At 37.1% G+C, this 15,984-nt stretch overlaps 3 protein-coding genes across 4 annotated transcripts; 1 reads left to right on the top strand and 2 right to left on the bottom strand.

Moving 5' to 3' along the window:
- Positions 1-200: 200 nt before the first annotated feature.
- On the bottom strand, positions 201-3,428 carry LOC105202238 (prohibitin-2). Its single transcript, XM_011170649.3, has 6 exons — positions 3,175-3,428; positions 2,555-2,817; positions 1,876-2,193; positions 1,638-1,715; positions 1,421-1,517; positions 201-682 (listed from the first exon to the last, which is right to left on the bottom strand). The coding sequence occupies exons 1-6, from the start codon at positions 3,302-3,304 to the stop codon at positions 504-506; spliced, it is 1,065 nt and encodes a 354-aa protein (XP_011168951.1). The 5' UTR covers positions 3,305-3,428; the 3' UTR covers positions 201-503.
- A 118-nt stretch (positions 3,429-3,546) lies between these two features.
- Positions 3,547-13,074, top strand: LOC105202240. The gene is made up of 7 exons (XM_039456907.1): positions 3,547-3,997; positions 4,570-6,555; positions 7,097-7,583; positions 7,615-8,806; positions 9,343-9,658; positions 10,455-10,671; positions 11,125-13,074. Exons 2-7 carry the CDS (start codon positions 4,594-4,596, stop codon positions 11,325-11,327), a joined length of 4,377 nt encoding a protein of 1,458 aa, XP_039312841.1. The 5' UTR covers positions 3,547-3,997; positions 4,570-4,593; the 3' UTR covers positions 11,328-13,074.
- Positions 13,075-13,381: 307 nt separating this feature from the next.
- Positions 13,382-15,563, bottom strand: LOC105202241 (syntaxin-18). 2 transcript variants are annotated; one of them, XM_011170652.3, is made up of 2 exons: positions 15,309-15,563; positions 13,382-14,793 (listed from the first exon to the last, which is right to left on the bottom strand). In XM_011170652.3, exon 2 carries the CDS (start codon positions 14,689-14,691, stop codon positions 13,702-13,704), a length of 990 nt encoding a protein of 329 aa, XP_011168954.1. In that variant the 5' UTR covers positions 14,692-14,793; positions 15,309-15,563; the 3' UTR covers positions 13,382-13,701. The 2 variants fall into 2 exon arrangements, with proteins under 2 accessions (XP_011168954.1, XP_011168953.1); XM_011170651.3 differs by having other exon boundaries at positions 13,383-14,798; positions 15,309-15,562.
- Between the last annotated feature and the right edge of the window lie 421 nt (positions 15,564-15,984).

Consider the following 15,984-nt stretch of genomic DNA (forward strand, 5'->3'; position numbering starts at 1 on the left):
ATTTTCTTTTCAAGTTTTTTATTATTTCTTTAGAAGATTAAAAAAAACGATAAAATTATGATCATCAATATTAAATATTTAAGAAATACATAACAGAAAGCCATTCACATTTAATTAAATTTAGTGCAATTATGATATCTATGTACAAATGTATAGAAAAATTTATAGTAGAGATTGAAGAAGAAAAAAACAACACAAGCGACAGAGAAAAATCACGCTTCTTAATCAAAATAGTCTCTCTTAACATACCTATCTTAATATATTAATTTTGGATTCTGTATCTCTACCTTATCTTTCTATCTCTTTTGAGTATTTTATTTTCAAGGCAGAGAAATTGTAAAAAATATAGTCAGAACAAACAGTTCTAACGATATCTCTTTCTAATTATATCATTTGTCTTATTATCAGCAGACGTGAAAAACGTACACATAAAAGGATGCTTTACGACAGGAGACAGCGGACATAGAGGATTTATGTTTGGTGGAGACAAACTCGTGTCATGATTATCGTAACGGTACTATTCGTTTAGCACTATCGTCAGCTGATTCCAGGAGGGACGGAACGACAGAGGGTACTGGTGTCTTGATGGCGGACCTTTCGGCACTCGACAGTGCCAAGCTTGTATTTAGGCTCCGGACGGCACAGTCGGCCGCGTCGTCCCAACTCTTCCAGTTCGTGTAATCTGAAAAAATCAGTATTGGGCGTCTATGTGTAGCCTAAACGCGACAAGATCGATGTACCCATATTAAATTATTAGATAATTTTTTACAAATATATTAGTTTGTGATTATATTCCTAATTTATTATCTTGAGTTCACGTTTTTGTACAGCCACATTTTTTTGTGTATTGAAATATTTTTCTTTTTTGCAGGGGAAAATTTCGAAAAATACAGTAAGGAGAAAAACTCTCTAAAAAATCATAAATAAATTTTTTTGCAATTTTTATATAAGTTTTTCATATAGGTTTTGTTCTTGGGGAAAAAAAAACTGATCTTTACAGTAAACTAATATCTTTTTAATTTAATTGTAAGATTTTCAGTAATATCTAATGTCTTATATAATTATTAAATGTTTCAACGATCTCAATGATTATTTTCTCGACTAATGAATAATTGTTTGCTCTATCCTATTTTATACAAAATATTAATTCGTTACATTAATTTAGGACACAATGATGAAACGAGCGGATATCCATGAGTGAACACGATCACGAGGACGATGAAAAGGAGAAACGCAGTTGTGATGGGAAAATGTATATATATATAATCCGTGCGTTTAAAACACATGATGCATCTTATTCACAGTATTTCAACATAATTATACATAAGCCGATTACTCCTCGGACTTAACAAAAACTTAATTCGAGAGAAGAGGTAAAAAAAAGATGAAGACGCGCACTTTGACGATTTTTAGTTCTTACTTTTCAGCTTATCTGATCCCTCATCGAAAGTAGGATCTTGAACATTTAACATCAGACTATTGCCACTGAGGTATACTCTATTCTGGGAATTAGCAATCTGGAATAAAACAAATAAATTACAATAATTACGTATATAGTATTTTACCATACAACTTCGTGAAATATTAATATCAATAATCAACTGCAAATTTATTATATGTTACACAAAGATACTTACGGTACGTGAAATAGCCTGTGCAGCTCGTATTTTACGCAGCTTCAGATATCCAGGGTTCCGACCGACTGCTAAACCAAGGTGCACTGTAGTTAAGGCATTTATATTTGAGAAGTAATGCAACATTTTATTAGCATATTATTAATTGTATAAGGTATAACTAAACCAATCGTTAAACAATTGCCAATAAACGGCTGTTCAAGAAAAATACTAAAATATATTGAAATAAATTAAAGGATATCATTTTGGCTGCTTCCGCTTCTCCTTCAGCTTGTACGATTTTTTGTTGTCGTTCCTGCTTGGCTCTTTCCACAACAAACGCGGCTCGTTGAGCCTCCTGTTGGGCCACCTGTTTAGCTTCAACTGCGGCAGTGTATTCCTTGCCAAAGCTAAGCTCCGTTATCGAGACATCATCTAGAACGATGTTGAAGTCTCGTGCGCGCTCTGTTAATTCCTTGCGCACCATATTGGATACCTGCTGTCTTTGCGTAATCAGTTGTGAGGCGTTGAATTTAGCGACAACAGACTTCAGCACCTCATTGCAAATGCTTGGCAGTACCTGGATATTAATTGAAGATGTTTACTCAAATTTTGTCAAAGAGTTTCTTAAAAATTCTCAAATTTGATTCAAAATTTCACTTATCCAAAATTAAACTTACAGAATTTTTTAATGTAACTTTATATATATTTTATTATACACGCCTTTCAATATTTCTTACTTGTACAATCATCAAAAAAAATCCATTTATAAATTTTAAATATTTAATTTGAGAAAAAAACTAAAATGAAATAATATAAACTAAATAGCATGACCTGTCCACGATACTCGAATCTAGTTCATTGAAAGTACAGAATTCGAAAAATATTTAAATACAACATTGTCAATTTAGAACAAATTGTTATTAAATTTTAATAAAAACCTTTTCATCATAATCAAGACCCAGTTGCCGATACATGATTGGAAGTGTGGTGGCGTCGGGACGCGAGAGAACACGCAGCGAGATATTGACCATTTGCAAGTCTTTGGATCCTGTGGGCGAGGACAGCTTTCTAGGTCTGCTCCTAATATCGTAAATTATTGGATATTGAAACCATGGAATGCGGAAATGCAAACCCTCAGTCAAAATGTCCTTCTGAATGCCTCCCAGTCGAGAAAATATGATTGCTCTGTGGCCAGCTTCCACTGCAATTTATAATTTTGATTTTCTAATCAATCTATTAAAATTAAAAACTAACCAATTTACCCTTCATCATAACATTCTCGACGTACAATTTTTTATTCATATTTCAGGAATATTATTTAATATAAAAATATTACGCGTTTATAGAGAAATTGCATCAGTTACATCGCAAATTACATAATCAAAGCCGCTTGTAATAATGACAGGTGCTAAATAAAAAATATATATATATAAATCCAAACATCAGTCTCGTCCGTTGATTAAACTGAAACTCGAAGTCGTAATTTCTTTGAGAGTGTTCAGGAAGAGCAATCATCATCGCAATTACAAGTAAAAATACACGCGAGATTGAGGTTAACCTGTGTACATGGCCTTGGAGACGCTGTAAGCTGCAACACCCGCGGCGGCGAGAAACTTCAGGCTCATCGGCACGCCGTTCGTGCCCTTGCCGAAGCGCGAGGCCATTTCGTTGAATTTATTTTGTGCCATTTTTCGAAAAATCACCAATCTCGTGAAATAATAAATCGACACGCAGCGAAGCCCCGGCGACGAGAGCTGACGAGAGCCAAGGAGAACGTGAGACAAGACAGACGGCGAAAAAGTGGAAAGATCCGGTTCAAATGTTATGAATCATTATTAGCTCAAATTTGATTGGCTGCTGCGACGCTACTTCGCCGCCATTGGGCGCTACTCCTGTTTTTTACCACGTCATGGTCGCATCTATAGATATGGCGTTATACATGATTGTGTTCCCCTCTCCTTAACGCCTCGCGCCTACGCGCGCCATCGCGTCACGCAGTGCTCCGTGCAATGAAAGTATGGCGGGCGTCGACTCGCTTTCGTGCCGTCCCCTGAGCGAACGATAAAAGAAGAGAAGAGAAGGAAGTGGTGTGATCCGCACGCCGGCTGTTCCACGGATACCCGGCTCCCTCGATGCGTCGCGCGTTCTCGCGCGCGAGAGTGCTCCGTTCTGCGTTTTTACCGCGCGCCGTCAGAAGAAGCGTACCCGGGCCGCCCGACGACGAGCCGTGCCGACTCGACGAGGCGACGACGACGACGACGACGACGACCAGCGGCAACGTTAGTTTGCGGCAACATAAGTGAGGCCAAATGCGATATTTCGTGTCCGCGACGAAGATACTCCCGATCAGTAAGGACACGAAGCGCACGCATTAAATTTCGGTGAGTCTCGTGCCGGCATATTTGCTTCGGCTCGGCAGCTCCGTTCCCGCCGTAACCTTCGTCGCCATTGTAAACACCAACACCACTACACGCACGCGGTGTAGGCCCGCACGAAATCGCCGGGAGTAGGCCCTTGTGTTGCCGCGCTTTTTTTGCAGTCTCGCATTTCAATTGATGAGATAACTCGTGTATGTCGTTACGCAATTCAAATTGTCATTTTTTAAACGTAAATTACGTACTTGCCGATTTAATAATATTTATCTTCTCATTTATAATTTTTGCCATTTTTCTAATTTAAATTTGTATTAATTTACATTAATTAATTTGTATTACATTAGTTTACGTTAGTAAACTGATATTACATTACATTGTCTCCTTAAAAGTTTACAATTGGCTTATTTTTATATATTAATTTATATTTATTTTTTAGATTTGTTTATATTAGTAAATTCAAATAATTACATTAAATTATCTCTTTAAATGTTTATAATTTTACATTTTTCTATTTTTTTATGTATTAATTTCTATTTGCTAACATTGGTTTATGTTAGTTATATTAGTTTTATTTTTAGAGCACCTACCACAATCCATTGACAATGTCTAACCCAGAGGAAGCTGACACTTGTGTGTCAGACACGCAGGAGACCTACTATGAAGGTGCCAATGAAAGCTTCAAAATTATCAGCGAGACTCAAAATGCAAGCTTGAACGAGAGTCAAGATTTTAATCTTGTTGTATCTGAGGGGGATGACAGCATGGTGGAACGGAAGAGGAAACAGGATGAGGAGAAATCGACCCAGCAGACGGATCCGCCGCAAATCTCGGCTGCACCGCGGACGGCTGATAATAATGCAATAACTACGAAAGATAAGGAGGCTGAAACTATTGTAGATGAAAAAGAAAAGGCTATTGAAGAGACTGAGGGGAATGTATCTAGCGAGCTGTGCGAGTCAGAGAAGAAAGACGATCTTTTTGACGAGGACGAAGTCATTCAGGGTACGCCACCTGAGAGTTACTCGCCGTCCAGGAAAATAGGCAGCGTCGATGTTGCTAGCCTGAAGCGCAAAACCAAGTCTATTGACGAGCCACCTACTAAAATCCTTAGAACGACGTCCGCGGATGATGTAAAGAGCATTAAGAGACAGCTTGAGGAGGAAGAGGAGAGTCGTCAGTCTTGCAACTCTGACGATTCGTACCAGGACTTGTTCAAAAATATTGATAAAAATGTTATAATAGAGGAGACCCAGGATCCGACCACCTTGGAGGTCACTCAGAATTCTCTGAAATTTCCTACCGAGCACCCAATGGAAACGACGAACGAAGACAAGACCCAAAAGCGTACCGAGCAGACGAATCAACAGTGGGACGAGGCCTCTTCCGAGAAACGCCTCGACGTGAAGAAGGACGAGAATCTGAAGGTTTCCGTAAAACCGATTGACTCCCACAGCGCAAATGACAACACCGTTGCCCTTAGAGATTATAATGGAGATTCCCCAGTGGAAGACAATCTGTCAGTCGAAACGAAAGGGGACACAATAGTTAACGAGAATTTGAATGCTTCCGCGAAACTGAATGACACCAACGACAGCACTGTTGTCAATGTAAATTTTAATGGAAGCGATTCTCAGCTAGAAAAAAATTTGTCTGTCGAAATGGAAGAAGGTGTTGCCATGAGCACTGTGATAGCCGACGAGAATCTGGACACTTCCACAAAACTGAGTGACAACGACAGCGCAGTCAATGTTAATTCCAATGGAGATCATTCTCAACCGAGAGACGATCAGTCGATCGAAACGGCAAGAGTCTCCACAAGCGTTACAACATCCAATAAAACATCTGGATTTGGAACGTTAGACGAAATGGAGTCTCTAAAAGATACAGAGTCGATTTCCGAGAAAAATAACGAAACAGAACAATTGAATTGTGTCAAGTCCACCGAGAAGATTGTTGACGACAACGACGAGGAGCTTCCGTCCTCGCAGACGAAATCGCGAACCAGCGTGGAATGTATATATGAGAGGTCGAACCGAGCCTCTAGCGACAGCGACAGTAGATCGAAGCCGCAAGTGGTGCAGATTGATGACGATGGCGAAAAAATATTGGATTCGTCAGCCGAAGTGGTATACGATGGTCAAAGTGCGAAAACGAAGGGACGACCTTCGGTCGTTCAGATCGACGATTCGCACGAGGACTTGTTAAAGAAGAGTGCCGAGATCCAGATTATGGAAAAAAGCAGTTACGAAAGCAAGAGCAGCAGCTACGATTTCAGCTACAAGTCCATAGAGAGCACAAAGGAGACATCCCTGTCCTCGAAATTGACGGACAAGCTGGTAAACGGCAGCTCTGAGTCGAAGAAGAGCGACGGCGACGTGACTCTCAGCTTGGACTCGGATACATTCTCAACTGACGAGATAATTGCTGTGCACGATGCGAAGAAGATCGCGATCAAGGACGTGGACAACATCGATCACATTAGTATAAGCGACCACGAAACATCTAACATGGAAGAGAAGAACAAGTCTGAGCTAAACTATAATTCGCTGGTTAAGACCGTGCAGGTGAGTGACAAATAAACGTATAAAATTATGTGATCTCATATAATATATATTTAAAAAAAGAAATAAAATCTTTAAGTTGTGCCAATTAGAAAGAGAACATATATATATATATATTTTTTTTTTTTTCTTCCTTGAAATAATTTAACTGTTGTACAACTACTTTTAAAAAATAAAATCCAAGTGATATATATCTTTATATACACTGAGAAAAAAAATTACTAAATTTTAATAAATATTTTTCGAATAACTGCAATGAAATATTTACTTATGATATGCATAAATATTTACTCAATAAAAAAAATGATAAATTAGTGGTTCTTGTATTAAATAAATATTTATTTACATCTAGTAAATATTCCATTGCAACTATTCAAACAAATATTAATAAAATTTAATAATTTTTTTCCAATATATATATATATATATATATATATAAATATTAATAAAATTTAATAATTTTTTTCCAATATATATATATATATATATATATATAAAATATTGTAAAATTGTGTCTAAAATATATGTGAAAAAAATATTACAGGTAGAGCGAGAGATCGGTGTATACTTGAAACTCAAGTGTCTGTTACACGTGGATGAGAACACCAAGGAGCCCATGAGCAAGGAACTGACCGCAGTGCACTGCGAACCTATAATAATCGAGTCCAGGCCGAAGAATGAAGACAGTGGCTCATTTGCAGATATCTCTGACAAGGAGTCACCTGGTTCCATAAATAGCAATATCCAGCCATACCCGTTGCCATCCCGAATGTCTATCATGTCATCGATCAGCTCGTCCAGCTCGGCGTCCAGCGCTGCTTCCTTGCAATCAAGGCTCGCTCGCAATGCTGGTTTTTTCCCACCATTGGGCATGGCAAAACACGCGAAGAAATCTTCCCAGGACGTTCCGTTGTCAGCGGACAAGTTGAATGAAACCTACGATCGTTTGACACGCGAGTGGAAGAATCACCGCTTGCTTACGACGACGGTTCTGAATTACACAAACGTGGAACTGGGCAATACTACGATAGGTAGGCAATACTACGATAGGTACAGTTGCAGTTGATGTGGAGAACGTGAATAACGAGCGGTTGGACGATCACTTGGTTAAGACCAATATGCGCTCGTCGACGCCGTCAGATCAGCCCATAATAAGTTCAAAGATGGACGTCACGCCAAAGGGCACGAAAAAGGGCAAAACTTTAAAGAGATCAAGGAGCAAATTGACGAGATCAAATGGCGAGAATGGCGCCGACAATATTCCAGACAAGTCGACTCCGCACACGGACTCACGGAAAAAGAATAAGATAGACAGTACGTTAGACATAAGCAAGGGCAGTCTTATCGAACTTTATCCGAATTCGATGCCATTAAGCTCGCTGAGCTCTGACCTGATCGGTAAGAATGTGTTCGCCAAATGGTCAGACAAAAATTACTATCCCGGTACGGTGAGCAGTCAGTCGAAAGACAAGTATAAGGTAGACTTTTATGACGGTGAGACCAAGCTGCTCATACCCGAATTTGTGATACCGATACCAAAGACTCTGAGGGAGGGCTTGTCCGTCTACGCGACCACGAAAACTGACGATTACCGTTCCTGTGGTATTATCGTCGACGTTCAAACTAGCGATGTGCACGATACATACTACATGGTGGAAACCGATGAGGGCGAACAGTTGCGCGTACAATTGTCGGACATATCCTTGTCTGCCGATCAGGCGCAGGTGCTCAAGGAGGAGATGGACTCTGCGGACAAGAACTCCTTGCCGAGCACGCCGAAGGCGCTCGGTCAAGTGACCTTGGACAACGTAGTTGATGGCAAGCGACGTTCCAAGAGACTCGGCACGCCACTCTGTTCGACCCCCAAGTCCAGGAGCGCCGCTACCGCGATAGCTGGGACAAACACTTCGATTATAATAACCAAATCCGAGCCTTCAGTATCCGGTATATCCACTAAGCTAAAGAAGGAGAAGAGCGCGTTGTCGGAGAATGACGGCATTTCGAGCGACTCAAACGTCGAACCGATTCAAGACGAGTATGCTTTAAGAGGTGTGCAGAGGGAGATAATCGGCACGCCGTACGACCAGATAAACGCGAAAGGACCACAGAATAGAATCAAAAGCAAACCACGTAGCAAGAAGAAGCTAGAAGATGATCCACAAATGATTCAGGATCTCGGACCAATTCCGAACTCCAAGATCTTCAAGGGCATGTCATTTATTTTTACTTGCGCAACCGTAAAGACACTGGACAGGTATTTTCTTATGTCACTTATGTATGCATTTGATACATAATCGAACAAGGCTATCATTATTCTAGTAGAAATGCTGGAAATACTGAACAGATATCGATTAGAAAAATATTCAGCAAAATAGTGATTTAAAATGTTAAATATAGAAACAGAATTACATAACACAAATAAAGATTTTAATTTAACAAATATTGAATTATAAAAAGGTATAGATACCCAAGTAAAAGCCTACATAGGATCGAAACGGTCGAAATAAGCTGTTGTCAAAAGTCATGATACAATTGCCAAAATTTCAGGCATATGTCTGGCATTCAACAGACAATTTGTCACATTCTGGTAATAATTTTAATTTTGGAAGATTCAGATATTTTATTTTATCTCCATATAGATTCCATTAAAGCAAATTCACTTTTGATCTATTAATGCATAATACATATGAAATTGTCTAGCTATATTTATATCTTTTATCCGCATTTCTCCCTTTTAAGCGTTTTAAGACTTCTATTCAGCATCCACTAATCTAGTCTGCGTCATTTCAGGTTTTTGAGCGCGAAGAGTGCTGCGTCAAGCGCAGATGAGGCTACAGAAACGGACTGCGAGACCGAGAACGAAGAGGAGTGGGATGGAACACCTTTCGTACGCGACAGGCTGTATAAGCAGATCGAAGAGGGTGGTGGGAAGATCTATCTGCCAAATATAGATGATGTAAAAGAATTTTCACAGATACCGAAAAATGAATACAAGAACATAACGCTTGTCACAAATGTACCAAACACCACGGCAAAGAATATATTATGTCTGTCGGCCGGCATCCCTGTGTGCAATCACAAGTGGATCATCAGATGCTGCACAGAGGTAGCGTAATATCCTTTGTTCTATTAATTTAATCATGCTCAATGTTTTCAATATATGTAAATGACAAGATATGAATTTTTGAAGTAGATCATTGTCTTTTTAACATTCAGCTTTATAAAATATACATGAGAGGGTCGAGAATAAATTTAAATTTTGAACCGGGAATCCATTGACTATGAGACAATCGTTCTCGATTAGAGCCACACATCATTCTATGTACAGAAATGTAAGGCTTTACGCTCAATAGAAGAATATCAGGAATTAGAATTTTAGAATCAGTTTCCTCAAAAAATATTAAACATGACGCACATTGGATACAAATAAGATAGAAAACATAAATGTGTCGTATAAGATATAACTCATTATTTATTTGTAGCATTTATTGAGGACACTGATACTAAAATTTTAATTCCTATTCCTAGGCTACGGTCCACTTAATGCTCTACGAAGCATTCTGATTAATTTATAAAATTATTTATTTAGGTTGATCAATTAAACACTTTAAAGCATTTACAGCATCAAGTGTACCGCAGCTGTAATATTTAATATTCCTCCATTGTGCACAGGACCTAATAACATACTTTAATATTAAATTTAATTAAAAATTTGTTGTTGTATTTACTGTATTTTATATACAACAAATTTATTATACACATCTTTTTATAATCCTCGATTCATTGTATTTTTTTTCACATACATTTATATCATGACCTTGATTATTATTGTACTTGTAACAATTTAAGTCGCCAACTGGCGCATCGTGTGTAGTATCTTATACTTGACCGTACGTTTTTAGGGAAAGATCGTAAACGCGGCGGAACATGCTCTGCCAAACGGCTGGAGTTTACAGAAAAAAGTCTATATAGAAGCGTTTCAGACGCAGAGCAGAAAAAAACCCTTATCAGAAATGGTTGTAATAATTCCTAGTGTGGCGTTTGAGAAAGAATATGTTACATTCTGGCGACAAGTTTGCGAGAACGCGGGCGCGGTTGTTTTAATCGCGGAGGACTCAGGTATCTCTCATTTCATCATCATATAGATTCCGTTAAAGCAAATTTACTTTTGAACTATCAACATACAGGATGTTCGACAACAGGTAGGAAGCAAATTTGAAGAGTGATTCTTAATAATAAAATAAAACGAAAATTAAGAATAATAAAAGTGCGATTAAAGTGCTTCGTTTTTTTTTATTATAAATATTTAACTAGTCACATAAAATGTGTCTAAAGCAGGTGAATACTTAGGTATTAAAAAATAAAGCCTGCACCGAAATTTTCTTATTTAAAAAAATTCAAATTTTCTCTTCTATTGCCAAACACCCTGTATATTGAGATAAAAAATATGTATATATTCTTTATTTAAAATTTGTAGAAACTAAACACAGTTTCATGCATGTACATTATATACATATATCTCAATTATTGTGATTCATAGAAAAGTTTACAAAATTGTGCATTTTTTTTCAGGGGCCATGGAAACGATGGATTTTGACAGTGATAATGCAGTGGTCCTGTCTAATCGGAAATGCCCGTCGTGGGCACTAAAGAGGGCGACTGAGCTACGAATTCCAATACTAGCTACCACGTGGGTGGTTCAGTGTATAATCGAGGGCAAACTCTGCCCGCGGGACCAGCATCCGCGTTATAGATATAATTATACGCCAAACTAGGGGAGCTTTCGTTAATTAGAAAGCCATTGTTTTTACAATCGTGAGTACGTCGCCTACGATCAGTGTTGTTACTGAAATATAGAGTATATATTTTATTTTGTTTTTCAAACTTTCCCATTTTTTGGCCTTTTACGTTGTCTTGCATAAGGCGTAAGAGAGAAGAATAATTTTATAATCGTGAATCTCGAAATTTTTAATTTTATTGTTTTTTTTCTAACATTTTTAATATACTAGCATTATGTAACGTGTCGACACGTTTCTATCATATTTTCCGATAAATCTTCGAGTTATCTTTCTTCCTTTACGTCTGTACATTTGATGTAATGACTGATGTTCGAATTCACGCATTTTGATGAGGCGATTTATCTTCGCGTGGTCGCTACATGTAAGCAATTATCTTTCTCCACGAATTTTCGATTTAAAACAATAAGCTTTTTTTAGGCAGGGTTAGGTCTACAATATGTGGAGTAAGCTTGGCGTAAGAAGTAGGTGTAAAACTACGTATTTCCGGTGTAAAGAGCTGGAGTAAGGTTATCAACGAATAAATTCATTTTATTTTTTACTCCAATTTCAGTCTTCACTCTTACTTCATATATTGTAAACGGCTTACATGTTGCTTCTTGCGTGAAGACACGTATATAGTGATTTATACTTTTGTAAGATTTTATATAAAAATGGACGTGTGCGGGTACCGTCAATATTAAACATGGACGTGAATCGTTATCATATGTAAAGTGGTATCTTCAAGAGATCGTACATTTTTTACGATAATTCGATCATGATCGTATCGCGACGAATCGCGCTTATACCTCGATCAGAAATGCGGTATTAATTTCAGTCAACGCGGCCAAAGAAACGACGAGATTTCATATCAGTAAAATAATTTTTACTCCTTTTCCTTCCTATCGATTTTTTAATAAACGGGCACATCTACTGTAATCGTCTGTCATCATAGATCTATAACCGATTGTAACATTGAGGTACCTGTTTTCTCATCATGTAGAATTACATCAGAAGTCGGAAACAACGTGATTTTTTTTTCCTTACATTCTGGATTAATAAATTCGAGATAAATTAATTTTTTCGCACTTATTCGATATATTTGCTTTTTTTGGAAATATACAAAATATTTTTGCATGCAATAAACAAATTGTACATGAAAATACGAATTTATTTCAATGTAGAATCAGCGTACCAGTCACTGAATGATAAATAACAGTTTTAGAAAGATATTAAAATAACAAGACTCGAAATGATTTACAAATTAGTTGATAGTTGATTTTAGATCTGATTTGTACAATTTTTATATTTGATTAAATTTTTTTTACTTGAAAATGTAATTTATTAAGTTGTTTTAATTTATACATTGACTGATTCAATTTCTTACTCATTGATTGGCGCATTGATTCTATATACAAAGTTCACACAGTTTCCAGCTTTTGATCTGTCATAATTCGTTACGTACAAGGGAGAAAATAAGAGCCTTAAAAGAATATTTTTATGAAAGACAAAGAATAAGTACCTTGATGGACGACAACGCGATTGACGTTAATGTAATACAATTGGCAAAAATTCAAGTTTTGATTAAATTACTGAGTAGATGTATGCTTTTGTACGTGCGTATGTGCGCAAAGACGCAATGTATATAAGTAAATATATATTATACAAATTTTATTATTATATATATTATAGCTATATTATGTACAATAATGACCAGGGATAAAATATAATGACATATTTTGGCAAATGTGCTTTGTTTTTCTTTCGCTTCTTCCAATCTTTCAACATTTTTTTTTTGTTTTTATAAAAGTACATCCCTCTACTTATAACGGAAATACGTTTCGAATTGATTATAAGTCGAACAGCATTTATATTTCATATAAATAAAATATTTATGCAAAATAATAATTTTATTACTAAAAGCAATTATATTTTCATTTAAGAAAAGGCTAATTCTTAATATGATATTATAAAATTAATATTTACCTTAAACACAGATTAACATGTGATTAAATAAAATACTATTTTTTCAAAACAACTCTTAATGTAACATTTAGTATTATAAAATTAATATTTTAATTTTAAAATCACCGATTAATGAGTGTTTAATATAAACATAAACATATAAATTATCATACAACATATTATATATATAAATTATCTACTAGTTAATTTTTAGTCAATTACATGTCAGTTATAAATAAATTTAATCGAAGTAGTCATAAGTAGAGGGATAGTTATAACAATGATCACAAATTGGTACGATCCGTAAAATTCAATAATTTAGTAGTTCGATGTACAGATCGCACCATCTACTGTACATACATTTATTGCCTTGTCTCGCTCAAATTTTAAGAGCGACCGGAGTCCCTCCTTATGGATTATACCAATCGAGGAACAACAACGAGAACGACATCACCAGAAGGAAGAAAAGGATCCACACCCTGAGACCGGCGTTTCTCTGGATCGCCTGTCGGATCTGCTCGTTCGCCTCCTTTACGTTCTCTGTCGATCCGACCACCGTCGTCATCAGCCTGTCCAGATCTTTGTCCTGATCCAAGACCTTCTCCGTGAAGATCTCCTGAAGCTCGGCGATGTGGACCACCTTGCTCTCAATCTGTTTGACTTCCTCTGTCATGGTGTTCAGCTCATTGTAGAGCTGCTCGTTCTCCGACTCGAACATCTGAATGTCCTCCGCCGACGGCTCCTCCTCGTATGTCAGTGTATTGACATCGCCATTGAGCTCTTGAATCTTCAGCGGGCTCGAGTCACTCGAACCGTCTCTAATCTCGTGATCTATCTCTGCAATTCTCTCTACCGCGTTTAACGCTGATTTCCTGACCACTGTCGCAGACGATGAGTGTTCAATGGATCCGGGATCTGACTGCAGCCTGGCGATCTTTCGCAACTCCATGGCCCTCTTCACGCGCATCGCCTTCTGCTCCGAGTATATCTTGCAGACGTTCTTCAGGTAGTCCTCTATCAGCAGCAGCATAATCTCGCGGTGTTCGATGTTCTGCTGGCTGATCTCCGTGGACGTGGCAACCTCCCGCTTCAAGTCCTTGACCAGCTGCGAGCAGGTGCTCATTATTCGCTGCGCGCCCAGGTCGATCTCGTCGCGCTCCGCGTCTGTCATGTGCGGCGCAGTGGACAGATAGTTGGAAAAGTTGAGGTAGGCCTTCCGGTTCTCCAGCAGGAACTCGCGCAGCTTGGAGATCTGCCCGACCACCGCGTGCGCCTTGACGCAGAAGGTGCTCTTGTCTCTGGCCTGCCTGCGGGAAGGCTGGCTGTCCGTCGTGCCGAGATCCTTGTTGCGCAGATTCACCGCCTTCACGCTGGCTTTGAACAACGCACTCACGTCCATCCCGGCAACCTTGGATTTATCGGAGGCAGCTCGTCCAGGCTTCTCCTCCCCAGCGTGAATGTAATGTTGCAACGTTGCGACAATGTTGCTGTAGTTTTTATGCTATACTAGCGGGTAAACAAAGAAAATAAATTTTAATAAATATAATAAAAAGATGTAAAATAAATTTAATAATAATAAATGGTCATTAGTGATGATAGGAACGTATATATTTAAAATATGCATGGTGCAACGATTCTGTAAACAGCCAGATGTGCTCGAAGTATTAACCACAGAGTCATATTGGTTAATCCTGGAGTGCTGCTGTGAATGAACTTTTACTAGAATGTTGATTTCAGTTTGGTACAGTTTTTATAATTAAAATTTTGAATAATAGCTTAAAATAATATTTAACAAGGTTTTCTTTACACTAAAACTTGTGTTAATTCAGTATTCTGATCACCTGTAACCAACTCTGGAGCAGAAGAAAGAGTTAAAAACCATTCTTAATCATACGAGTGAATTTTCACCAAGAGTAGTGTTAATATATGAAAAATAAGAGCAGCATTTCAAGATTAAAAGCCCCAAAAATGAGGTCGAAATGTATTAGAACGGAAATATTCGCTTTTGCGACTTACCTTACTCTCTCTCTGTCAACTCATTTATTGTGTTTATAAATTCGCTGATTATATGAGGTGCGTCAACGCGCATGATATCATTTGTAATTATGCAGTACAGTAATGCCTCTGCATTTCCTTAACGAATGACTTAGTAAAATAGCGAATGGATATAATCGCCAGTCTTGTAAATACTTATCATGCATTGAACTGCTGGAAGCGAATCGAAATGAGGTTATGTATAGGTTATGAGCATGTACCCTTTAAACATGTGAAGAGCGTAAGAACAATGTAATTTCGGTTAAAATAAAAATTAACATATATATCTTTGTCTCATAATTTAAGAAAAAAAATTATTCTTGATTTTATATTTGATATTTTAAAAATAGTTTTTATAAACATATTTTTATAATTATTTTATATAGTTTATAACTATATATTACAAAAGGGATAATTACATACCTTTTGCAATAATTTTAATGTTACATAAGTAGGTAATGCATACATCAATATATATTTTTCTATTATCAGTAGATAGTACACTGCCATTTATTATTGAAAAGCATTTTTTTTCTAATCTTAAAGATATTAACTTATTAATATTTTTTATAAAATTAAAAAATATATCTATATAAAACAATACTTTGTTTTACATAAATTTAATTTACAAATAATATAAAATTTATTTAATGATCTA

The sequence above is a fragment of the Solenopsis invicta genome, chromosome 13 (assembly GCF_016802725.1).
Source record: "Solenopsis invicta isolate M01_SB chromosome 13, UNIL_Sinv_3.0, whole genome shotgun sequence".
In the NCBI taxonomy this organism is placed as follows: Eukaryota; Metazoa; Arthropoda; class Insecta; order Hymenoptera; family Formicidae; genus Solenopsis; species Solenopsis invicta.

Bases quoted from the DNA above. Each gene is read 5' to 3' on its own strand.
- LOC105202238 (XM_011170649.3), bottom strand. From the start codon at position 3,304: ATGGCACAAAATAAATTCAACGAAATGGCCTCGCGCTTCGGCAAGGGC. The intron at 2,818-3,174 runs GTTAACCTCAAT...TATAAATTGCAG, and splicing joins CTCCAAGGCCATGTACACAG to TGGAAGCTGGCCACAGAGCA. The intron at 1,716-1,875 runs ATATCCTTTAAT...ACTACAGTGCAC, and splicing joins AAGCGGAAGCAGCCAAAATG to CTTGGTTTAGCAGTCGGTCG.
- LOC105202240 (XM_039456907.1), top strand. From the start codon at position 4,594: ATGTCTAACCCAGAGGAAGCTGACACTTGTGTGTCAGACACGCAGGAG. The intron at 7,584-7,614 runs GTAGGCAATACT...GTACAGTTGCAG, and splicing joins ACTGGGCAATACTACGATAG to TTGATGTGGAGAACGTGAAT. The intron at 9,659-10,454 runs GTAGCGTAATAT...GTACGTTTTTAG, and splicing joins TCATCAGATGCTGCACAGAG to GGAAAGATCGTAAACGCGGC.
- LOC105202241 (XM_011170652.3), bottom strand. From the start codon at position 14,691: ATGGACGTGAGTGCGTTGTTCAAAGCCAGCGTGAAGGCGGTGAATCTG.